The 25864-nt window shown below is 44.6% G+C and overlaps 2 protein-coding genes across 2 annotated transcripts in view; both read right to left on the reverse strand.

The window, feature by feature from the left end:
- CDK5RAP2 (CDK5 regulatory subunit associated protein 2) overlaps positions 1-13515 on the reverse strand; it is a 71198-nt gene extending 57683 nt beyond the window's left edge. Inside the window, exons 1-11 of the mRNA XM_050319750.1 lie at positions 13388-13515; positions 13164-13225; positions 11225-11292; positions 7334-7444; positions 6722-6798; positions 5833-5953; positions 3863-4014; positions 2737-2899; positions 1288-1341; positions 754-873; positions 75-167 (exon numbers count right to left, since the gene is read on the reverse strand). Of these exons, the coding sequence (XP_050175707.1) occupies positions 75-167; positions 754-873; positions 1288-1341; positions 2737-2899; positions 3863-4014; positions 5833-5953; positions 6722-6798; positions 7334-7444; positions 11225-11292; positions 13164-13225; positions 13388-13440 (1074 nt within the window). The 5' untranslated portion in view covers positions 13441-13515. The remainder of the gene's footprint in view (positions 1-74; positions 168-753; positions 874-1287; positions 1342-2736; positions 2900-3862; positions 4015-5832; positions 5954-6721; positions 6799-7333; positions 7445-11224; positions 11293-13163; positions 13226-13387) is intronic.
- A 3319-nt stretch (positions 13516-16834) lies between these two features.
- The window catches only part of MEGF9 (multiple EGF like domains 9), a 50212-nt gene continuing 41182 nt past the window's right edge, over positions 16835-25864 (reverse strand). Inside the window, exons 5-6 of the mRNA XM_050320295.1 lie at positions 25518-25790; positions 16835-21698 (exon numbers count right to left, since the gene is read on the reverse strand). Coding sequence (XP_050176252.1) covers positions 21244-21698; positions 25518-25790 — 728 coding nt within the window. The 3' untranslated portion in view covers positions 16835-21243. The remainder of the gene's footprint in view (positions 21699-25517; positions 25791-25864) is intronic.

Raw genomic sequence — 25864 nt, forward strand, 5'->3', positions numbered from 1 at the left:
ACTACCCACTGTGTGGAATTACAGAGAAGGGAAGAGCAAGGCTGGGGGAGCCACATTAAATTGCTTGTTCTTACCTTGAATTTTTGGACATGTGCCTTGTGAGTTGCCTCTCTTGCCTTAGCCAGTGAAGCATTTAACTCTTCAATTTCAGAACCAAGCTCCTCATTCTTTAGGTAAAGTAAAAGGAACGTAGAAAGAGTTATTTCCAAAGGATGGCCATTCAGTAATCGCTATCCCACCTCATTATCCAGTTACACAAAACACTTTCAAGAACAAAAATCACCAAATACATCATAATAAATCTTACATAAAAAAATTCTTGTCCTTATACAGCACTCACTAGACTGCCTATCACTCAAGTTAAGTATTTCCCATTCTTCCACACATTCTGAATTTCAGCTTGACCTCTCCTATTTTAGCTGCCTTTGACAGCTCCACTTACTCAACACATAAAATCCTCCTCGTCCCATGTAAGTGGTGCTCAGACCTAATAAAAATCAGTGTGTAAGAGAAAACATTTTTCTTTTGAGTTCTTAGGGGAGAAAGTATCAGTTAAGTATCTTTTTTCTTCCCTCCTCCAGTCCAAGAGGCCAAACTCCAGGCAAACAGAACTGCTCAGAGCTGACAGCAGTGATCAGAGACCCACTAGAAGCCTCCTCATGGTTACAGTGAGATGAGTCACACTCTTGTCACACACACAACACACAATTCCACCCTCAGTTCAACAAACCAGCAAGATCACAGTCACCATACCTCTCTTTCCTTTGCTTTTAAGGCAACAGTTAGGCCTTGGATGGTTTTGTCCCTTTTCAAACCATTCTTCTTTTCAACAGCAAGCTCATTTTCTCTCTCTTGCAGCTCTTCTTGGAGTGACTAAATTAGATTATGTGAAAGTTGCATTAACTTCCCACTACGAGACACTGTAACTGCACATTAATAAGAACATTCCCTCGGAGTTCTTGAAGCTTATTACTCAGATTACCAACATAAAATACAGTCCCAAAATGAGAGTCATCATCTTAAAGATGTGCCTGCAATACAGTAGAAGAAGGCTCATCTCGTGGGCTGGCCATGAGTATCAGCTCCAATATTTGATGAGAGGCTTTATCAGCTCTACTGAAAATTGGTTCAAAAAAAAGGGGAGCTTTCCTGTCATGTCACATAAAAGAGAATTTACCAGAGGACTTGCTCTGCCCTCTCTCCTGTCTGTGCCTGTGAATGCATAACAGAGGGAGCCCAACACACACTGCAAGGAGTCAGGGAAACAGAAACAAAATCAGAACTCACCTGAATTTTTTTTTCAAAGGAATTTCTCTCATTTTTAAGCTCCGTTCTAAGAGCCTGTAAGAACAACATTACTCATATAAGAACCAAAAAATTCATGCTCAACACAAATATAACTCATTAAGCATTAAAATGCAGCAAAATGAGCTTAAAAACCTTGGGGGTGGAGGGAAAACTTGATATACACATTTCGACAGGAATATGTTGAATCAGTTGCTTCCTGGTAGTCTACAGATCTACCTGGGCACAGTATGAGCCAGTCCAAATTAAGAAGTTAAAAAAGGAAATAAAACCCCACACAACTCAGTCTTCCATGAGACAGGAACAACTGTACTTGCTGAGTTAATAAAGGTGCATTTTTATGTGACATTTATCTTTGCCAGCAAGATGCTTTTATCAAGGCAGACTTTAATTAGCACTTTTCCCCAGGGAGGTTACGGAATTATTTGTTTTTAAAAGGTAATCATACATAAAAACAGAGTTGTGCAAAGCTATTCATCATGTTTTTTTCCTCCAGTACTGCATCCCAAATGATCATGCAGGCTGTTGACCTCCTATGAAGTGATTACAGATGACACTGTTTTCACCTTGACACCTTTCTTGTGAAACCAGGGTGGTCTTTCCTGGCACACACTGATTTAACTGCAGACTGAAAAATTTTAATTTCTCTAATCAGTCCAAATGTTGAAGGTTCTCATCTGTTCTTGACATAAACAAAAAGGTGTGTAGGTACTAAACAAGACTGAGTTCCAAAACAAAACAGAAGAAAATTTCTCAGAAGCCTGACAGCCCCCATGACTAACTTTCCTAATTCTGCTAGTTTTAATTTCTTTTTTGAATAACCAATGGGAAAAAAAGAAAAAAAAAGAAAAAAAAAAGAAGGCAACAAGCCTCAGGACCTGATTCTGCATTCCACCTTTCAGGATATCTGCCTTCCTGTTTAAGAGCCAAGTGAAATAAGACTGACTCTTGCACCTTTTGTAAGCCAAAGGCTAAACTTCCACTTTATTTCATGAGATTTTTTTTTTTATGCCTACCTCCCTTACCACAGCTTTTTTTCCAGACTCTAACGGTAGAGACACTTTCCAAGAACAAACTCTCAAGTCACATTTTTAGCTTCCATAGCAGTTATGTCATCTAGTGAGGGATCTATTAACATCTAGCATTTCTTTAATTTATACTTCTGTAAAGCAATTGCAGAGTATCTACAACACAGGCATTAAGGCAATGGGAAACACAACCCCGCAGAGCATGAATGGATAATAAAGATGAATATTGCCCACCAAACCACAGTATAACCAATGAATGGTAAGGAAATGGAGAAGGAAGGAGGAAATAGTACTTTTAAAAATTGGCTTAGGTCTCTCACACACTGTCATGCAGAAAACCTTTAAAATCCTACCCCACACGAGATTTATAACATGTAATTGTTTGTTTAAGCAGTTTCCTCACCTCTATCTCACTATCTTTTTCATGCCTCAAAGCAATGGTAAGTTCTCTGATTTTTTCTGCTGATAAGTTCCCATCACAAGATCCACTCTTAGACTTTTCCTCTTCGAGATATTGAATTAGAGCTTCTTTACTCTTCAGTGATAGAGTCAGTTGCTCTATAAGTCTAAAATGATAAGATTTTTAATATTAATCTTGCATCATCTACCATCAATTCATCAGTCATTGCAGTAAATCTTGCAGACAGCTTCCCTAGGTGAAGAATCCAGACAATACCTGTAAAACTTAGGGGAGGACTTTCACAACTTCTTATCCCTCCAGAGAAACACAAAAAGAGATGTAACTTTAAAGCAAGCAAACAGGGCTGAGCTATTTGAAAAGTGCTTATTCTTATTTTCCTCCAGTACCACTTCAGATGTCAACACTTTAACGTCAATATTTTAGTTGCACTGACCCTTAGAACCCACACAAAAACCTTCCCAATCTATTCCTTTCTCTGCCCCCAAAACACCACATGTAGTTTACCTTACATATCTAAAATAAAAGCAAAAACAATAATCCTCCAAACTACTGAGATTTGGATTTGTACGCTTTCCCCATCTAACGTTATTGAATAACTTACACACCTCACCAGCTACCAGCCAAAAAAACCCACAACCAGTGCTTTGCAAAGAAGAATCAAACCCACAAAGCTCAAAGACAGTGTTTCTCTTCCCATTACATTTACCAGCCTCACCAGGTACAGCACTGGGGCTGAGAGCACACAAACACCACGACATGAGCACCAAGGGTCGAGTCAAGTTCTCTTGAGCAACAGTTCAAGAAAGCAGCGAACACGAGGTAGGACAGCAAAGTTACAAAGATGCTTTAATGTAGGACATGCTCATGTCTCAAGCATCCTGATCCTTTTACACTTCCAGACAACTTTTAAAGATGACTTTGCTACACGTAGCACACGAACTGGTTGCTGTGTTGCCATTCACGTGGCAGCTGAGCAGGTAAGGTGGCCAGCGACGCTCCTGTATCCGAGGGTAGGACCAAACTATAAAACCTAAACCCATGTCAGCTCTTCACTCTTCCACAATAAAGAATTCCAGTAGTCAGAAACATCACTGGCAACAGTTCTGACCTGTCTTTCTCAGCTGCTGTAACCATATCCACATCCTTGGCAGGGGCATTCATAATTGAAGAAAGTTTCTGCTCAGCTGCCATTCTCAGAGCTTTCTCCTTCTCTGTCATTGCCATGGCTTTTTCCACATCTTCTTGGGCAGTTTTAAGATTCTGTAATTAAAACACACAATCCTGATGCTTTCAAGAACAAAATGCTCATGAAATTTTTCATATATTGAAGGGTTTTTTTCCCACCAAACATATGTTGGTATGTTTAATTTAGGAACTTTTACCAAGTCTTTCAATGGCTTTATCAAATGCTTCTGAACTCTGTCTCTGCATTTTCAAGATTAATCCATTTTCTGTGGCACAGAAAGAAGGGAAATTTGTTTCGAAGAAATAAAAGAAATATCTAACTGATAGCAGAACTGGAAAAAAAAGTGCCCCTATGCTATGGTTTTAGATTTAGCTATTATAATTTGGTTTTGTCTCACTGTCCTCCCTCTATCATAATAAATTGCTACACTTAAATTAAAGAGGTTAAAGAAGGGCTTTTTTATTCAATAATATTAATATTCCCAGGCTCACTGTAGTTAATTGGAACTCTTCCCAACATCATTTATAATATTTTGCAAGAATTGATAAAGTATGAACCAGACATTTTTCTCTTGAACAGCAAAGGAAATGGAGATAAGACCCAGAGATTTAAGCCAACTTCCTCTGGGTGACCCAACTCACAGAGACAGGGAACACCAAAAAAAAAAAAAAAACCAAACCCCTACACTTGCCTTACATTACATCAAATTTGTTTCAGATCTTCATTTTTATATTGTAAGCTTCCTGCTCACCCAATTTTGCTTTCTATGAAGTAAAAGTCCCCTTGCAGACTAATAAGTAATTCCCCTCTCACCTTCAAACCCGAACTAAAAATAATCTCTTTGGGGGAGGGGGAGGAAAAGCTCCTTCACCACTGAACTTCCCCACTCAACCCCTCTCCTGAAAAGTTGTTCTGCCAACATTCATCTGTCAATCAGGAAGGAAATTAATCCTTGTTAGCATTACCTGGATCTATATAATTACATGTGCTGTGAAAACCAGTGACTAACACCACACTGCAGTGTTTACACTCGTAAGAAAAATAAAATTAATGTCAGAGGCCAACACTATCTCCAGGACACAGAAAATACTCCATCTCCACATGACTGGAATATTTGCCCTTCTACCTGTCAGATCTGAGAACACCAGTCTGACTGGCTAGCTTGGTACAGAGGAAGTAATTTAGGGACTTCTCTACCAATCCAACAGCACAAAGAATGCTTTCAGGAATTCCAGTTCCACTACAGAGAAGAAAAGGTCATGCAGATTCCCTCCTCCCTGAAGGAGCTCACTGCTTTAAATGGACTTGGATGATCATTATGACTTGGGATTCTGTGATCCTGAGAGAAAAATATGATCAGGAGACTGCTACCAGTATTTTCCTTGATCAATTCATTCCTTAGAGATGGGAAAGCAAATATTGGAATTAACCCACTTGTGCTATTTCTACTTACTTACAGAAAGAGCACCAGACATGAATCTCCCTCACAAACATAGCTACAAAATCCCACTTCTCCAGGGAGTGCAGACAGTCAATGATGCAAACCAACCACAAGCTTCCATATTTCTAGAACTTGGCACAAACATTTCCAGCACAGACTGATTTGATATCAAATTTGTTCTTTGTAAGGAACTGAACTTCTCCTTGCTTGCAGGAAACATAAAGTATTTTTTTAACTTTACACTAAGAAATGAGAAAACATGAAGCAATTCTCCTGTAAAGACATCAGCAATAGCTCAACAGTAAATACAGGAATAAATGTCTCATCAACAGACAGTGAGGAATTAAAAAGAGACATTAGGAAAATATAGGTAGATCACAATATCAAATATGAGACAGCACTACAAAGACAGCACTGATTCCTTACTATTCCTTCAGCTTTGGTCACTCACCTCTTCCAGAAGGTTTATTCTGCCAGTCAGCATTTGTTCCATCTCTTGCATCTTCTTCTGTGCCTCTTTCACATGCTGCACTTCAGCATCACCACCCTGGGCCAAGCTTTCAACTGCCTTGCTGAAAGGCAGTAACACAGAGATCCCATTGGATATCAAAGTGGAAAACCTTTCAAGTGCCAGTGGTTGATGGATTATGCTCAAGCATCTTCCATTTTATCTGCACCTGCTTGTCACTTTAAGGTTAAATACAAACATCTACAGACAATATGGCAATTTGAGTGGTAGAGTGTGAGAGTTCCACACACAAGCCTTGTCACAGTGGATAAAGAAGCATTTTGTATGTATGATGAAAAAGGGAAATATTTCCTTTGTATTTTTAAAGATTCCAAATACAGTATCAAGCCTTTAGCAGAGTTGTATTTTCTATAGGAAGCAGCACTGGAATAAATTGAAGACATGCAGCTGCTGAGATCTCTCCAGGTACCTTTTCAGTACTTGTTAATGCCTTGTGAGAGAATAACAGCTAGTGCTTCCTTACTAAACACAGGATGACCTCTTGTATATGACTGACCTCTAAATTTTGCTTGCTATTTTGACCTTGTGCAAGGTTCCCTTCAAAGCCCAGCAACATCCCTTGATCCACCTGGAAAGACCAAACAAATATTAATCTGGTCTTCAGGAAAACAAAGAAACTCCACTGCAGCTGACGCCCACGGAGCAGTCAACAGTTGTCAGTCACTGCCAGCCTGGATTAGTTTTGAACCAGACATTTATAGATAAATACCCTTAAAATACTACTTCAAATCCTCCTACTCCTAAAGGATTAGGAAAAAACAAATAGAAACAACACCAAGTAATGGACATCAAGAAATATTCTAGTACTTACTAGGCCTTGACAAGTAGTTTCTCTCTCTCCTGCAGTTCACGCTTCAGACTTTCTGCCTCAACTTTCAGCTCAATGTTCTATGGCAAGAGAATGAAAACCCAAAAGTTGTTGGCAATGTGTAGATTAATTGTTGCTTGGACCAGCAAATGTAAAGTATCATTGGGCTAAGAAAAGCACAGAGACATTTCAGCTTTTAAAAGACATATTTTGCAAGGTTCAAGCCTTTCAGAAATCTCAAAAAGTATTAAGGACCATTGTATTTGCTGAACTGTTCTAATGGGGAGTACTGCACCTCAGCTTGGGAATTTCTAGGGCTTCCATGCATGTTTGTTATTTAGGACAGAAGAAATTTTCTTTTCTTTTCAAAACCTGATTGCATCAGCTATAGAGGTTTTTAACAGTTTTCAAATTATTTTGTTATAGCCTGAGAAAACCTCTCATTATATAATTGTAAAAAGAACTCCCTGGCCTGGATGCTGATAGATGCCATTTCCAACAACAACAACAACAAAAAAAAAAAAGAGTCAAAAGTAAAGTGAAATAGGCAACCTCCCCACAAAACAAACTCTTCAAAATGATGCACAGTTCTATGAAATTAATCTAAATGCATACAATTTTATATATTTCTTCAGTGGGACCATCAAACTTCTGCTGCATTCGCTCCTCCAGGAAGTAGATACGAAGCTTCAGGTTGAAGTTTTCTTTTTTCAGATCAGTGATTTGCTGAGAAATAAGAAAGAAAACGAGCAAATTGTGTGATGTGTTTCACAATAAGAGTAAAAACTACTATACAATTTGGGTTTGCTCTCCACAGTGCAATATTGGAACCCAACCCTCTGGACAGAGTTAAACACGTGGATGATACACATACACATGTATATTAAACTGTGAAGGTGTTAATTGCACCATATGACACCCAAGTCCAAATAAACATCCTTCCCTTTAAGATTGTGTCACCCACAGAGCTATAAATACCCCAAGCCTTTCAACAGGTTTCTGTCTCCTACAGCTTCAGCCCAAAGCACAGCACATAATGTTCTCCCACCATCCCAGCCATAACATTTTTTCTCCTAACTCTATTTCTCACCTGAACAAGAAGAAATCCCATTCCAGCCTATCCCTTCTAAATGTTTTGGGATTTGTCTTTTAGTTTGGTTTTAAGACATGTAGCCATGTTGGCAGACACATAAATGTTGAGTGTTTGTCCAAGATGTTATCATTTATGATAACATTTTGTGTTTATTTTAAGCCCTGCACAGCACTTAAGCAAATAACAACGATAAAACAATACTGTTTAAAAATACATAATACAAGCTGTAGTGCAGACAGCTCTTTAGAATATTCCTCCTTTAAAACATTGACTGACTTGACCAAAAAAGTATCCAAAAAAGATTTTAAAATCTAAAAATATTAGGCAATTCTTCTATAAGGTGGAACTTGAACAAAATATAAGACATCATGTTGAAACAAATATTTTCTAAGGAAAAGCATGGGAAGGAACTCTCATTCATGGGACCAAGGTAATCTTATTCATGGGAAGAAAAGCCACAAGCACACAAGGCACGTGAGCCCAATCGAACACCAATAAAACCTTTATCCCATCCCATATTTCACAGTGCAATTCTTTGTGGAAAAAAATTGCTTAATATTTTTAACCTTCCTTGTAGAAGCAGTAACATCGCTGATGGTTTCATTAAAGAAAGGAGCCTCCCTCTAAATTTTTTGAAGAGGTTAAGCATAAAACATTCATTCAAATAAGACTCGTGTCCCCTGCCAGGTGCTTTCAGCAAATGGAAATCTAATATGTTACAGAGCTACTAATAAAATATTTATGTAGGCTTTTCCAGAACTGTACAGTGCCATTTGTAAGAATTATTAGAGATACAATTTCTAAAATATTTGGGCTTGTGAAACCTAAGATTACTTTCTGTAACTGCACTCAGAACCTGCATCTGCAAACAATTCTTCAGTTTAACAATCCCTGCCCAGCAGGATGCCTTGTCATTATTCACACAAGTGAACATCATCCAAGCAACTGAAAATCCAGCTGACTACATAAACTTTGTGGCTCATTCCCACACCTTGTCAGTAGATCATTCCTAACAGTCCCTGCTCACTCAGAAGAAGTCCAAGCAACAAAGACACTCTGAATTTATATCAGTTGAACTTCTAGTTTGTCTCCACACATTCAATATATTTCTGAGTCAAAAGGAAAAAAACAATATCAAAAGAACTCAGCATACCACGCTTTTAGTCACATGTATTTCAGTGGCAACAGAAATAAACCAAAGAGCTTGAGGGCAACCTTTTCAAAAGGCAAATAAAACAGACTATGCAACCATAAACCAAGAAGTGAAACAAATGTCGCCTCTGATGTTGTGTCTCAGATGAAAGTTAATTCAGGCAAACTACAATTAAAATGTTATTGCTTAATAAAAGACAACGTGTATAATGTGAGCAAGTTCACACTGCAAAGAGATTTTAATGGTAACTCTCCCAACTTATGCATTTGAAGACTAACTTTTAATTCCTTTACGCATTTTGATTTCTGTATTTGAAAATAGGAATGAAAACCAGGACAATGATAGACACACTACACAAAACAATCCACACCATGGAGAGCATGGCAGCAAATCCTAACTCAGATTAGCTCCTTTCCTAGCCTGCATGGAGCCACTTTCATGCCAAATGGATCTGTCAGCAGGGGCTGTGGTTTCACAGCCTAACAATTTTCATTAGCAGAGGCCTTTTTACAAGACAGCAAAACTCTGAGTGGGTTTGGAGAGACAAGAAAAAAACCACAATTACTATTACTCAGTTCCCTACCTTGATACCCATCACCCTTTCTATCCATGAGCACCTAATAACCCATAACGAGGTCCTCAATTAGAGATCCTTTCACTTTGCCCAGGTAATCATCTTTTCTATCACAAGGTGGTTCCTTTTATATTGCAAGCATACATACCATAAATAATTCAAAAATGGGCACCTCTAACATTTTCCAGCTCAGCACCTCCTCCAGGTCTAAACACAAAAGGCCCTTTCCTCCATGGCTCCACCTTTTAGCCCCTTAAATCCATCCTGCTCTCTCTGAGCTGCAAGGCCAGGAGCCACTCTTTTAAGCCACACTTTTAATCACATCCTTCTCATATCCTAAAGAAATAACACAGTCATAGAAATATCTCTTGTGTTAAATGGATTCTTCTTCCTTTACTTGAATGGCTCTCTGAGCTTCATTATACTGCTGGCATCCATAAAAATTCTCATCCCATGAAAAGTTTCACAGCTCAGTTTACCGTGAGGGGTCTGTAGACACCCAGGATAACAGACCCGTGACCTTTCCTCCTACATAACAAGACTTTTCCTCCGTGCTAAAACTTTTTTCCCTGTGCAAAAGAATCCTACAGATAATAACCCACTTGCAGAATGTATATTCTAGACTGAGGTCTTTGGGGTGCATCACAGTAAAGGATTTTAAGCCCATTCTAAAGCCAAGGCAGTGTTTGCCTACCCCAGCTGACAAAAGAGGAAGAGAAATAGATACAGACTGTAAAGAAACATCCTTCACCAAGCCTTTCCAAAACAAGCTTTAAATTCTGAGCAAAGAGCACAGTTTCCCCTCAGGGGGACATAAGGCCAGGAGAAACTGAAAGAGTTTAGAAGAAGCACTCATTTCAAAAACAATGCCACAAAAGATAACAGCAGCCACAGCAGTGCCCTGAAACTGCAGACACTTATCACAGCCCCAAAACAGCAGCCACAGCCTTTATCTGCAGCTGTCATCTCAAGTATTTTAGGTTGCTTTCCCCTCTACAGCTTCTTCTCACAGTAAGAACGAGAGTTAAAAAAAAATGTAAAACATTTAACAGGGAAGTTGTCCTGCAACACGGCTACACCCCAATCAAATCATCATTCTGTAGATATAAACTTATTCAATTTAAACAACTGATACAATACATTTTAAAAAATCTAATGTTTTCCTTTACATTCTAGTAAGTGCCAAAATAATTTTTCCTACAGAACTGTCACAATGACCACTAGGCCTTTACAACAGAAGTATTCCAAGCACTCTCATCCATAGTTATAAAGTTAAAAGGCATCACACTGCAGCCAGTGAATAAAAAAGCCAAATCCTGCACTAGCCTAAATGAAAGTAAACTTGATGCCTCCCTGAAATAAATCAACAGCAGATGTGCAAACCAAGCTCCGGTGCTTGTGGCGATTTGCAGGAACTTTTGAGCAGAGAGTGCCAATTTTTGTTTCACAGCTTCAGCGCAGCAGTTGGCTGCTCTCAACAAGTTTCTGCCTCAGTTTTGAAAGCAATATTTACGAAATAGAGGTTCAAAGCACAGACAGGGCCATCCACCTGGTCACACCTCCAACAGATGTGTGTCAGCTGACACGGCTACAAACCTGACCCCAACAGGCAACACTTCAGGCAGGATGTTGGGAATATCTTGGCCATAAATCTGTCACCAGGTCCTACATTAAAAATCTGCTTACATTTTCATAGTCCTTCATGGTCCGAGCTCGAGTTGGTGAGACTGTGTCTTCTGCCACATCTGGCAACACTAGACATTTAGAAAGACAGAACAAGTTCAGACAGCAGAATCTCTAAGCAAAGCTTTAATTTGGCAAAGGTCTACACTAATCTGAATATAAAAAATGTAGAACAACTTTTGGGAAGCAAGGGAGGTGATGCTTTGCCCCTTGTTTACATCACATATTAGTGCTACTAAGTAATATCTTGATTTCTTTCTGATCACAATAAGCTGACAAAACTCTCAAATTCCAGCATCACCCATTTAAACCATGATATACACTGAAATTAGGCTATGTGAGGTGCACTCATAAGTCCTCAGAGCAACTACCAAAGGAATCCCATGTTAAATTAATTCTTATTAATCTACCAGAAAGCAATTCAAATCTTTCAGTATCCCACTGGTCACAGGACAGGCCTTAGACTGAGGGAAAAGATAAACAGAGGAAATGGCCAGGATTTACGTTCCTAAAATTTAATCCCTCCTGAATCTTCAAGTTCTGTTTGCACATATATTCTGTAGCAGCCACATTTAACAGAGCTGCATAACTTATTTCCACTCAAAACAGAGAGAGTAAACTTCAAATTAGAATAACGACAATGTGTAAACCATGTAGCACTTGCATCATCTTAAACATAAAGAAGATATAGCTGGGGACTCGGACTGACTCTCATACTAACTAATAGAAAATATTTCATTTAAATCACTTCCAAAATTGTTATGCAGCTGCGCAGAGCAGTCTTAAAAGTTACCCAAAGAGTACCAGCCAGTGGTTTTCACATCTAATGAATTTCACAAGGCAGTTGTGAGCAGTTGCACAATATAGTAACATTATTTTGCAGCATGAGTATTTAATTTCTATTTGCTTCCTTCTGTCAGTAAATATAACTTCCTGGTAAACCATTTAATTTGATTTTTCTTAGTTTCAATTACTACTTCACCTGTACCATAGAGTCAGTCATTCATAAAGAAAATCAACACATTCATAAAGAAACTCATTCATAAAGAAAATCAAAACATACACCTGAAACTTACAATAACAACACAGGGCAGTAAACAACATAGACAGGAGGTTTCAAACTAGCACTGTCCAGACACTTTACTTTAAAATAAGTGTTCCAAGCAAGTCTCCCACACCTGAAGATGAACAGTTACACCTGGCATACCTGATGGAGCTACAAGAGAGCTGGAGAGGGGCTTTTCGTAAGGACCTGGAGTGACAGGACAAAACGGGAACGGCTTGAAACTGACAGGGCAGGGTTAGAGCAGATTCGAAAGAAATTCTTCCCTGTGAGGGTGGGGAGTCCCTGGCACAGGCTGCCCCATCCCTGGAAGTGTCCAAGGCCAGGTTGGATGGGGTGTGGAGGAACCTGGGATAGTGGAAGGTGTCCCTGCCCGTGGCAGGGGGTAGTACGAGAGGAGCTTTAAAGTCCCGTCCAACCCAAACCAGTCTGTGATTCTATGGCCAAAAAAAAAAAAAAAGCACTGAATTACAGCTCCTGTTCGAGGAGAACTAGACAGGAAGTTTTCTTAAAGCACGATATGATAAAATCCGAGACAGCGGGTGCAGATCCTCGGGCACTGGACAGCCGAACTGAGAAGCGGAGGATGCAGAGAGCGCAGCTCCCCCGGCGCTGAGCGGAGCCCGGCCGGGCAGCACCGCCTGCATGGATATTCCAAGCATTTTAAGTACGCGCTCCGCAAAATCGCTGATCGTCTTATGTAAGGCTGCGAGCCGCAGTGACCGCAGGCAGCGGAGCCCACGGCAGCAGCCGCTGACGCTAAAAGCCCTTCGCTTGCACAAAAACACACCGCCTAAAAGCCATTTTTCTCGCCCATCTTTCCCCCGCAGGGTTCGAGCACCGAGCCCGGGCGGGCTCCCCGCAGCGACACAGCCTTACCTTGTCCGCCGGGCGGGCCGGGCTGCGGGTCCCCGCGGGAGATGTCCGGCAGCTGGGAGGCGCTGGCGCTGGGGAAGGAGGAGGAGAAGGAGGAAAAGGAGGAGAAGGAGGAGGAGGAGAGCGCTGAGAGCCGAACGCCGGAGGGGCTCGTCCCGCTGACCCCGCGGCCGGCGGGCCCAGCCCCGCGCCCCAGCGCATCCCCCGCCGCGCAGCCCCGGCCATACCTGCCCTCCAAGGCCAGCGGCAGCGTGGGGTCCTCCCCCGGCAGCGAATCCATGGGATGCTCCCGCGGCTCCCGCCGCCTTTGTGCGAGGGTTTGGCGGCTTCCCTGGAATTCAAACGCCCGCAATCGCCGCCGCCATCTTTGCGTCGGCACAGCTGAAGCCGCCGAAGCCGCCGCGGGGGCGCGCAGAGGGCGGGCACTATAGAAACTGAATGGGAGCCGCCATGTTTGTTGCGGGCAGCTGGGGAAGGTGGGCGGGCAAGGCGCCATGTCGGCTGAGGGCAGGGCGGGGCGGGTGCCAGATGGGCAAAGTGGGAGGGAGCGGCCGGGCGCCATGTTGAGTGAGGGAAGGAGCCGGAGAGCGACCCCCGCCGCTTCCCGGGCCCCGCTCCAAAAAAATACCCCTTTGGAAGAGGCTTTTGCAGGGATGCGCCATGGCCCCGGGCTCCTGCCGGGTCTGGCAGAGCCGCTGGAGCTGATGGTTTCCATGTTCCCCCCCCGCTCCAGCGCCAAGCCGTCATCAGGCTTGGCGGGAGAAATAATGACTCTTTAGTTCCAAATTGTAATCGCTGCTCTCCGGAGCTGGCAGGGGCGAAGCCAGCTGCTGTCAGCACCCATGCAGGCTCATTTTGAAACAATCTGGGTTGGTTGGTTGGTTTTTTTTTTGGGGGGGGGGGTTCTTGTAAAGCAAAAGTCTAAGCACGTCGTCTCTCCCGGTTTTTTTTGTTTTTGGTTTTTTTTGTTTGTGTTTTTTTTTTTTTTGAGAAAATGCGATTACGTTGAACATTTCGGAATAGTGACAGCTGGAAATGCTAAACTGGATTACGTGCTGTGGTGTGCCCTCCTACACCGCGTCCCCGAGGGCATGGCCATGGTGACCGTGCTGGAGCCTGTGGAGCTCCAAACATGCCCTCGCTGCCCGTCCTGCTTGCCCTGCTTTTGAATTCATTATTTGGCAGCTGTTTGTGTAGGACTGAAATATTTCCCTGCCATACCTACTGGCTCTCAGTGTTCCGTGTAAGACGAGGAAGCTCCATCCGTCCCGGCGGGACACTCGCCTCACCCACGGGATGTAACCGTGTGCCGTAGATTTGGTTTCCTCTTCTAGATTTGGTTTCCTCTTCAGTGCCCCTGTGTCAGGTTTCACCCACTGTGTCAGGTTTCACTCACCATCCTCTGGGCTGTCTCAAAGGGGCTTTTACCTGGCCAGGAAATCAGCCACAGACAAGGGCTGTGTAGGGTCATGGTGGGCTTCCCATCCCTGCTTCATCCTTTCAGCTTTATGAGTACAAGTGCTGGATGGAACAGCTGTCAGAGACCCCAAACTGCCAGGAAATTCCAGGTACTACTTAGCACAACTAAGCTCTTAATCCCATCTCCCATCCAATTTGACATGCCTCACACTTTGCCTTTGGGTTCCGGTGACCCCAAGGGATGTTTGGTCCCTTCAACTCCCCCATCACAGACCTTGGGAGACGCTGCTCACCTTATGTGACTGGGCCCCTTCTGCAGTGGCCTCTGCCAGGATGGAGTTAAGTTCACAAAATCACATCCGCCATATGGCACCAGACCTGACCAGCCAGGCTGAAATGTGGCTTCCCTTCTTTACAGAGCAGATCTTCATCAAATGAATGAGTCCATTCACGGAGAGGATGGTACCAATTTGCTCTTGTTTAAGGTTTCAGTGAGGTGTGATGTATTTGATGCATGTCTTTAAATCAGTGTCCATCAGACGCATGTACAGAGCAAACCACTCCCTGCTCGTGTGCTGTGGGCACACACAGCACCTCTGCCTGCAGAGCCATGATCCATGTCCAACACACTTTATTCCAGAGGAAATCAGCAGGGCCCTCCTTGGGAAGTTTATTGCTTCATGAAATGTTTGTCCACTGGATAAAGATATGGATATATAGAGATATATCCATGTCTATCTTCCCTGGAAGATAGGCCAGGCTGGATGGAGCCCTGAGCAACCTGGTCTAGTGGAAGGTGTCCCTGCCCATGGCAGGGGGTGGAATCAGATGATCTTTAAGGTCCCTTCCAGCCCCAATCATTCCAGGATTTTGTAAGTCTATGTATATACAGACAGATAGGATGGGAAATATCACTGGGCTACTGCACTGCCCAATGTTTTGAATCCTGCAGCAGCACCAGGAAGCTGAGAGGGGCAGAAAGGCCTAGGAAATGCGTTCAGAAGCAGTTAACAACTTGCCTTCTGATAATCTGCTTAACGTTGTTTAACCTTAGCTTAATTAGCAGCACATTTGGGGAGATTACACTAAATCCTCACGCCGAGAAGCTGTGTTGGAACTTCCCTGCTTCTCAAGGCAGCCCGAGGTCCTTCCCACATCGGGAAGAGAGTCCTAAAGGGAGTCTGGGAAGGAAGTACTTACGGTGAGTGTGGTGTAGGGATGAGTTGAGCACAAGCTGCCCTGGAGCAGGCTGAGAGCCAGCTGCTCACTGTGCTGTGCTGTGGGGACACAAGGAGGGTGGATGTCACCATCAGCTGAACATGGGTCCTCCTCTCCCTCCTGCTCTCACTCCCCACTCTGGGGACCTGGTTCAGCTCTCAGCTCTGCCTCCTCCTCCCAAGCTCACAGCAAGATTCTTCCTAACTTAAGTCATACACAGTCCAACTGCTCTGCTAATGCAAATCAGGTCCCAATAAACTCCCTGGAATTTCACCACTGTGGCCCTTACTTATATAGCTCTGGCTCAGCTAAACATTTGAATGAACACTTAAAACCAAGTGCTCCCTTAGTTTATGAAGCCTTACCTCTCCAAGTTCTTTGCTTAATAAGGGCTGCAGAGTCAGACACAGCTTGCAGCAGAAAAGCTGAGCCTTTAGCAGTTGTATTTGCAAATAAATCAATTTCTTAACGCTGCCAAGTGAGACAGAAATACAAGTTTTCCACAGACACTCCCTGAAGTGTTCAAAACTACTGATGCCGCACATGTGGATTTCTGAGTATCTATAGCAGAAATGGCCTTTGAAAGACATTTGTGGTCACGAAGAAAAATCTGATCCAACATCCTCATCCCATTTCTAGCTTTGCTCTGAGGGTTTTGTTGCTAATGACTCACATCCCTGACAAAATGTGTCCATGTGAATGATATAGAAAACAGTGGGAAAGCAGACATTGACTGTGGAGATCCCAAACATGTCACTATGAGCAGCTGAGGGCTGGGATGGTTCATAGCACAGACAAGAGATCAGAGGATTCATTTTTTAGCTGGATTTTCCAACACAGGATGTCAACTGTACTTATGAATATCTGATGTTAAAAAACATTTTTGTGCCTTGGTTCTCATCTCACATACAGGGCTGTAATGAAGGAATAATTCTCTTGGAACAAATATCATTACCAGGATGAGATCAGATTCAATCCTTTCTGTCAGTGGAAAGACTCCTGCTGAACTTCAATGAACAAAACCACAGATGCAAAAATCCGAGTGGCATAGATACAAATTATATACATTTATTTTTATTCATTTTAAATAACATTCTTCTGTATAAATTCTGACATATATTCAAATCATACACTTTTTTTTTTCTTTTTAGAAATGCATTTGTAAGCATAGCATATGCTTGGGAGACGCCGTGTTTGGACGTGTAGTGAGACTGATGGGTTTCAGTTGGGAGCAAGTACAATTTTTAAGGCCCACATTTTTCTTATTTTAATCCATTCCTCTGACACACAAAGAGCAGAGTCCTGTGGGAGCTCATTCTAAAACTTCACTTTAAAGAGAAAAGTATTTTTATATCCTTTATTTAAAGGAGACTGTGCAAACTTTCTGCCACGTTTACATTGCCTGTAACACTGAAGGTAACAATGCTGCACAGCAGTGGTTAACTGGCCCAGGATACCTGAAGGAAGCTCAATACATCCCCTCCTCCTTCCTAAATGCTTCCAGTGTGCTGAGTCTGCTCAGCCTGGTCCAAGGGAATTGCCATTCCAGGGGCTGACATCTCCTGACAGCTCCCCAGGGCCAGCGCTTCTCGCAGCTATTTCCAGCCACGGTGGGACTCGAGATCATCTATTCTCATTAACCCAACCCCTCCTTGCATGTCTGCTGCACTCTGTGCTCACCAAATGCTCTCCCAGGCTGCCTCACACACCTTTGTGCCCTTTACCTGCTCCAGTCTGGCCTCTTGCCTTTACTGTGGGACTGGGCTCACCCCAAATGGACCAGCCCAGCCCTCATGACCCCAAGGATCGTGTCTTGAGGTGGTTTCCCACACCCATCCAGCCTCCCCTGCCCTGTTGTGCCACCTCTGAGCTCTGCAGCTGCTGTCCCATGCCATGATCCTGTTCTCTGGGACATCCTCACCACTGCCCCCCTTGCAGAAGGTGCTGTCTGGTGGCCCCTCAGGAGTGCCACATGTACCTGTACTGCCACCTCCGCCCTACAAGATGCCTCCCCCTGCCTCGCTGGCTGCTGAGCTGGGCCTCAAAGCAGCCCTGAGAGTCCATTTCTGGTTTACCTGCCCTTACCCCAACGTGGCCTGAGCACCTGGGAAGCCTCATGACAAGCAATGACACAGGTCATGGTCCTGGTGACCTTCATTACCCAGCACAGGTGTTTGAGCTGGCTGGAGGCAGAACTAGCTCAGCCTCTTCCTGCCCTCTGTGGTACCAGGGGAAGCTCTATGGTTGATGAGAGCACAGAGGATCTGGTCTCACATCACCAAAGCCAAACACAAAGCTGTTTATTCCTTCCTTGCTGAGGCATCGATCTCCTCCTCTAACCGTTGTTCTCGTGTGCCAAGGCCTGGGTGGCAGGAGGTGGTTGGTGGGTCCCTGCTGAGTCATTCTGCCATCTGACAAGCCTTGTGCCAGTGCCACATCCTCGCTGTGCCCTGCTAAAGGACATCCTGTGCCTTCCTCTGCCATCTGAGCCTGGGCAGACAGGTCCCTCCTGCCCAACCAAGCTTCCCATCACATCTGCCAGGCCGTCTACATCCCTTCATCCAGATGTGCAACCCACAGACAACAGCTGTACTGCACCCCCCTTGCATCCTGACCTCCTCATCTGCCCATACACAGAGTGTTTGGAGCACTCTGGAGGTCAGAAGCAGCCCAGGTGCCAACACCTCCTGTGCTGTGGCAGGCAGGGACTAGGAAGGCTCAGCACCTGAGCCCACGCTTTGCTTGAGCAGATGGTCCTCATTTCCACAGTGAGACAAAAATCCAAGTCTGTTCCTGTTACAAAGCAGCCCAGTCATACCAAAATTTGAGGAAGAGGTGTTTTGTGGCAGAGATTAAAAATCTACTAAAGCATTCTAGAAATATTAAAGTGAACAGTCTGTCCTTCACTTTGCCCTCCAGTATCAGTCCCCAAAACTAACACTTCCTAAAATTACCTTACCCCACCCTATGAAGTGACCAAGTGCAAGTGTATCACTAGATTACCACTGCTACATAATTATAATTTTTAGGAGATTTTCTATTTCAGCACCACTCTGCTCTTTAAGAGTTCGGTGAGTAACTCCAGGATTAGCAATATCCAGATTTTCTCCTCCAGTCCTCCCCCGTTTTATAACTAAAAGTAACCCTATTATGAATGATATCAGACTAGATTTATTACCTAAACTATGGGACCTCACCCAGGCCCACAGCAGGCAACAGCAGCTTTTCCATTGGGCCTGTATGCAATTCCACACTGGCCCTCACCATTTCCCTTGGTCAACCTCAACTACTTCTCTCCTGCCTTGCCGTGCCTCATCTTCAATTCAAATTTTGAGGCAGAAATGGCATCTTTGTGCATGTGTTTAAAGCACCTATTTCCCCCCCTCCCAAGCCTCCAAAGATAAGAAAAGCCTCCACGCAGCACCAGCAAGCAAACAAATAACCACCACGTTCTCCCTACCATTTTTCACCCAGAGAAACACCCACTTTTTCCTGGCTCTGAGGATGCATCAGTCAGCTCCTGCTGACCCTTAGCAGCTACTTCAAGTGACCCTCACCATTAATTGCTGGTGAACACGCACAGCAACACAGCTGCAGCTCTGGGGTTGGGCAGGAGCGAGGTGAAATATTTGTTGCACGCCCTGTTTCAACGCAATGGGTTGATTTCCAGGGGTGGGACCCCCATGCTGAGGCTCACAGGCTGCAGGGACCAACTTGAGGAGCTCCCTGGTGTGACCTCCCTGTGCTGTGCTGCCTGTTTGTTGTTCTCCCTCTGCAAACAGCCCACCAGCCTCCCACAGAAATCAGGGGACTCTCTAAAACCTGTTCCCTGCAGGTTTGTTTGACAGCTGATTCCCCACCACCACCTTGTTCTACGTTGAATTCCTGCAATCACCCGTGGTGCACTTTTACCTGTTGAGCCCTGAAGTGCAGATCTGCCCCTGTGAGCTCTTCATCTCAAAGCTGTTTCCACCCAAATCCAGGAGGACCTTTGCTTTTGCCCCTCGAGAGGCCAGGAGGCTGCCCTCAGCCCTCTGGCACATCTGCCCCATCGGAGATGGCAAAGGGAACCCTTCACCCGACGAGCAGCTGCTTCAGAGAACCTCACCCATGGAGACCAGGCTCTCAGTGTGTTCGTGACAGTGAATTTGCATTTTGGATAGAGATTTAAAAGCAAACAACAGATTGGTACATCCGCTTTTTGGACACCTACTCGGCCCTAGTCATGGCAACACTGGTATTCACTCTATATTTAAAGGAATGGCAAAATTTGACAGATGCAAGTAGGGAGCACTCACATTTTCTCTAAAAAAGAAAGTTATTCAATGACACTAGAAGAAAAGCTTTAAGCAGTCGTTGTTTGCCAGAGGCCCAGCTCCAACAATATTGCCATCTCATTTACAGTATTTTAAACAATCCTCGTGTTTTGTTTTTGTTTCTGTTTTTTTTAACAACGCCACTAACCGCTGTACAATTAAAATCTAGAGGATAAAACATGACCTGGGGAGTAGGGGAGGTTGGGGAAGGGGTTCATGGTTTTGTTGTTGGGGTTTTTTTTTTGGTTGGTTGGTTGTCTTTTTTACAAATAATTACAAATACAATTCCAAGAAGATATATTACATTTTATATACAGAACACACCATTTCTATCAGGGTAGGGTATTAAGCCTGGCTTTTATTTTTACACGGCAACCCTGAGATGTCTTGTCGTCTTCCCTTGCACAGAAACTATACAAGTTCATTAACTCCTTCTAGAAAAAACTGGATTGCTATGTTTTAATAGCATCATCACCCTGTATAAATACTCAGAAAGGGAAAAGCTTAGTCTCTTCCCTAATTCAAATGTTCTCATGATTTTTTTCCTGTTTCCCCGCTTAGTGGAAACAAATAATGGTGACTTTTTTTCAAGTGTGCAACTCACTCCTCTACTTGCCTTTTGGTAGCACAGTGAACAATTATTTCCCTTTTTTTTTTGTCCTCCTTTCAAACAAATTTCTATCAGGAACTAAAATGATGCCCTTCCAAAAGGTTTGTTTCCTGAAGTTCCACTGTTAATTCATGAGCTACTTCTCAAACTAAAGGATGCAGACACAAGTGTTGGGTTGGCTGGAAACCAAGTAGCTTCTGATTCCTCGGGGGGGGAGTTCTGCTCTCTCCACCCCACCACCTCTTCATAACAAAATGTTTCAGATCAGCACAACCAAGTGTTTAACAACAGTGAATTCTATGGATCTTTATGGAGAACGGGACACTGAATGCATTTCCCCACGTTACCTGGAATTCGGATGTACCACACTGCCTTCTGTTCACCTGCAAGCTACAGCACGCCCAGCATTAGAGTATCTGAAGAGCAAATTCCTCTGCGTGGAGCCTTGGCACGGACCCTGATACCCCTTCCACAAGCCCTGTAGCTTTTTGAAGCCAACTTTGGAATAGCTGGATCGCTCCTAAGCTTTATAATTATGCATGGGAGTCGTCAGCGTTAGCTGTCCGTTCGGTGCCACTTCATTCCCGTCGTCTTCCAGCAGCCCCGACACGTCGGCGTTGGGAATGCTGTCGTGGTAGCTGCTGAAGCTGATGTTGTCCTCCTTGAGCTCAATGGTCCAAAAAGGGGCGTTCAGTTTTCGGTTCTGATACTCACGGTACATGTAGACGGCACCCACAAAGCCCATCAGCAGGACCACGACGATGATGATCACTGTCAAGATAATGATGTTGAACTGAGTCCACGACACGTCTGCGAAGGCAGAGGTGCTGTTGTCAGAGGAGCTGACAGGAAATATCGTCTGTAGAGTTGTTGGTGACAACGTACTGTTCAGCACTGCCGTGGAAAACGATGTTGCCTTGGTGGTATTTGGAGCAGAAGTTGTGAACTCCCTTGTTTCTGGGCCGGGAGTGGCTTCTACAAAACAAATAAGAAATGATCAATAAGAATCTGCTAAGCTGGAATCAAACACAAATGGAAGAGATTTGACAAGAGATTTATATCACAGTTATTGTGCCAATTAAGTCTACACTGTTAAAGCTGTTTTGTTTGGGTTTTTTTTTTTAATAGTTTACAAAATGGTTGGCCAGGATTCGGTTTCAAGATTTATTGAACTAATTCTGTGTGCTAAGCGCCCATGGACTGCAGCATCCTTATGAAAAATCAGGTGCTGGAGGGATAAGTGAAGTAGTCAAGATTCAGTGTTCCATACATGAGCCTGTGATGAGAGCAAGTCACCCAGCCCAGCTCCTGCTCAGCCCATGAAAATGGGGCTTTACCAAGCTCAGCACATTTGGACTCTGACCCAACGTGTCACTCGGTGTCTGTGTGGCTGCACAGTCAGGCTGGGAGGACACAGCGACTCCAGGAGCTTAAATCCCTCACAACCAGTGCACCAGATGTAGGATTATTTTCATGATATTATTTCTGCCTTACTTGTACAAACAAGAAGATCAAAACTGAAAAAATGAACCACAACTATTCCGCCATCACAGCCTTTACCACGTTTCAGTGTTTGCACTGCTTTAGGTAATAAAAGAGCAAAATAACCTCAGTTCTGCTTTTGAGTGAGGAAGTTGTACACAAACCTCACGGAAACCCTCTGCCTGCACAGCCAGAAGCAGAAGGTGACCAAATCACACACAAAAAAAGACTGTGGATGTTCATACGAAGCTTTCAAACACAGCAGGGGCCAGCTGGGATCCCGAGTTGGTTTCAGCTGCTGCCACAGGATCACACGTGAAGGATGAGAACATGGGCACTACCAGAGTGTGCCACGAGCTCTGCCTTCTTCTTGGCACTAAATATCCAAGAACCTGCCTTGCTTCCAGCAGCCATGGGATAACTCCCTTCTCAGATCTGGGAGTCAGTGACAAGTCAACGCTGGAGATCTCATAAGTGGGATTCAAAGTCATTACACCTGCATCAAACCAATTGAGCCACAGGCCTTAGAGAACACCATAAATCCTGAGTATTAAGCTCACAAAAGTAACTAATAAAGCATTTCCTCACATGAATAACCTGATCTATTTTAGACTCTCAAGTCCAGGCAGCAGGAACCCTCCAGAAGCTGAAGCCTCAATCAGCCAGAATGTTTTCTACACCTATTGCTCCATAGGACTCTCTTCACCCTCTTTCCCACTCTCTTCCTGCTCTCGGAAAAGCAACTTCATTTTAAACCCACGTACAGCTGCAGCAATTATAGCTGATGGTGCTGTACAGATCCAGCTCTCCTGAACATCTACTAATTATGACTGAGGAGAAGAGTCACTTCCGAAGGACTAATTTTGCACTGAGTTGCATCTCCAATGGCAACAGGAGCTGGAAATACTCAGCACATCTCCTGCCACGGGTCCTCAGGGGAACTCCCACGAGTTAACTTTGGGCTGTCACGTTCCCAGTTCATGCAATGAAGAAATGCCTCTGGAATGGGCATCACACACCTAACGGAGCCTCCTGCTCAGAGTCCCCTCCCTGCAGCAGCTCCTCTATTATCTGCAGGTCCTGCCTTAGGCTGATAAGGACACTCAGGATGCTGAATGCCAGAAGGTGTTTCTCTATGGGATAATGGGCAGAATTCTGCAGTAGGAAGCAACATGACATAAGCAAGAGGTTCCTGGAAAACCTTTGACTTTGGGGAAAGGGCATGAGGAATTCAGTCATCCTTCCCCAAATTCCTTCATCAACACTCAATCCTTGGCAAACCCCACCAGCAGCTATAATTAGGGAAAAAAACAGAGACAATGGCTGATTCACCAGCAAGGAAACAGCACTTTTCTGGGCTTTATTTGTGAGTCAGCATCAGCTCAGTGCTGGCACAGAGGCCCTGGGTGAAGACATTTCCTGCAGCTCCCGGTGACAGGGCGGGCAGTGCCGAGCTCCGGCCGCGGCGTCGCTCCCGGGCCGTGCCACGGCGCTGCCTGTTCCGCTCCCGGGGCCGTGCCAGCTCTCCAGATGTCCCAGAGCAGCTCCTTGAGAGCAGCAGCTGTTCACTCAATGGGCTGCTTTGGCAGCTTTGACGTGAGCATCACATCCAGCTGCTTGATTGAGATGCCAGCTCGGCAAAGCTTCTGCTGCCTCCTGCAAGGAGCGAGCTCCGGCGGGAGCCCACGCGCCGGCTCCCGGGTGGCACGGAGCCACACTGCACCACTGAGTCCCTGCTCTGCCTCACCATGGCAGCAGGAACACCATCCCCTCTGGGGCTGGAAACACAGACTTTGGTCACCCTGCATGTCCTTGGAATATTCTCTCCATCAGCCTTGAAACCATCAGAACCTTGGTCAGGTTTAAGGCTCTGTGGGTACCCAGGGCTGGGTTTAGCTTTGCCCAGGCTGTGCAGAACCTGCTGTCTCATTTCAGCTGCCACCACTGAAACAGAACTGGGGTGATGATTTCACTCCAGAAGCCCCTCAGAACTAGGCCACTCCGATGCACTGGTGGTTTAGAAAAATCTTAACCTAAAACTTGTTAATGTTCAGTACCTCAGCATGTCAATTTTTAGGGAATTTGTGTGTAAGAAACTGGAAAGAAACCGCACACATTTTTAATTGCTTAATAAGAAATGGGAAAAACAAGTGTCAGGGAAAGAGGAAAGCTCAAACAGCATGTCCCAGTCCCTGTGAAAAGTGACAGTCTTCCCCCACATCAGGAACTGCCTATAACAATGCCATTAAAATAAAACTGAATGGTGAAAGCTGCAAGTACACAAGCAAAGCCACATATATGGATTTTAATGGAGCGAGGTCACGTGGATCTTTGCACAAAGCCAGAGCTGTGCAGGGGGAGGTAATGGATGAGCTGATGCAAAAGTGCCGTTTCCAGCCCCGTGACAGCACAGTTCCAGCTAATGAGCCTCCAACTTTGCTGTATTGATCACCTCCCTGAGCAGGGAAGGACTCTGTGATTACATGTCCAGAGAGCAGCATGGGAGTAAAAAACCACATTAGCTCCTGATGGAAGATGTGAATTGAATCTCTGCTGGTGACAAGGATGAATGTATGCCCAGACACTTCCTTGCACTCTGGGTTCTCTCATCTAATACATCACACCAGTAATGTTTCCATGAATGGAGCTGAAGATCCAGTGTGAGGACCAACCTCCAAATAAACACCGAAGGAGCAACTTCAGAACCATTTTCTCTCATTTTAGTCCAAGCTCTCCTGATGTGCAGCAGCCCCTTTAAGCACCAGAGTTTGCATCTGAGGTGCTACACAAAGTGTCTTGGATGTGGATTGGAGGCTGATGAGACCTCCACAACTGCTACCAGCAAATTCTGGTGCTGACTCTCTCCAAAAGTCTGGATTTCACCTTTCTGAGCTTTGGCTTCCCCATTTAGAAAGAAAAAAACCACAGAATACCTAAAGTTGGGCCAAGCAGCTCTTGTTTGCAGGGCATGAAGTGTGATAACATTAGGAACAGCCTTCCAAGGGACCCAGTGCCATGGAACGGAACAGTCAGTAAGGACAGTTCACTGGGCACTAGGACACCAAGCAATGCAAGTCTGAAAACCTACATTTAAATACACTGCAAATAGGGTTTTCTTTTGTGGCTTTTTCAGTAACTACTTGCCTGGAATCAGACCACACTTCGAGGACAGTAGGCACCAACACATCATAAACATCCAATTTCCCCCCCTTCACCACAGGCCAGATAAACCCAAACCAACGTGAACAATCGACGCTTTCCCTCTCCAAGCTGCACAGCGAGCTTTTGGCAGCCCCGAGGAGCCTGTTTTACCTTTCCTGGTGCAGTTGCTGCCCTCGGGGTCGCGGGTGTATCCCTCCTCGCAGCGCTCGCAGTGGAAGCCGGCGGTGTGGTAGAGGCAGCCGATGCACTCCCCGCTGTCGGGCCGGCACACGCCGGGCGAGCGCGCCGGGTCCACGTTCCCGTTGCACCAGCACCTCACGCAGATGCTGTCCGAGTTGTAGTAGCCCTGGTCACACTGGTTGCAGTTGAGGCCCGTGTAGCCCGTTCTACACTGGTCACACCTCGGCACGGTCTCACCAGGCTCTGAGGGGCACAAAAAGGAGAGCAGGGATGTGCCGCAGCCCCTCGCAAGAGACACGGGGATTTCTCCCGCGGCA

Source organism: Myiozetetes cayanensis, unplaced genomic scaffold (assembly GCF_022539395.1).
Source record: "Myiozetetes cayanensis isolate MyiCay16 unplaced genomic scaffold, myiCay2020 scf23, whole genome shotgun sequence".
In the NCBI taxonomy this organism is placed as follows: Eukaryota; Metazoa; Chordata; class Aves; order Passeriformes; family Tyrannidae; genus Myiozetetes; species Myiozetetes cayanensis.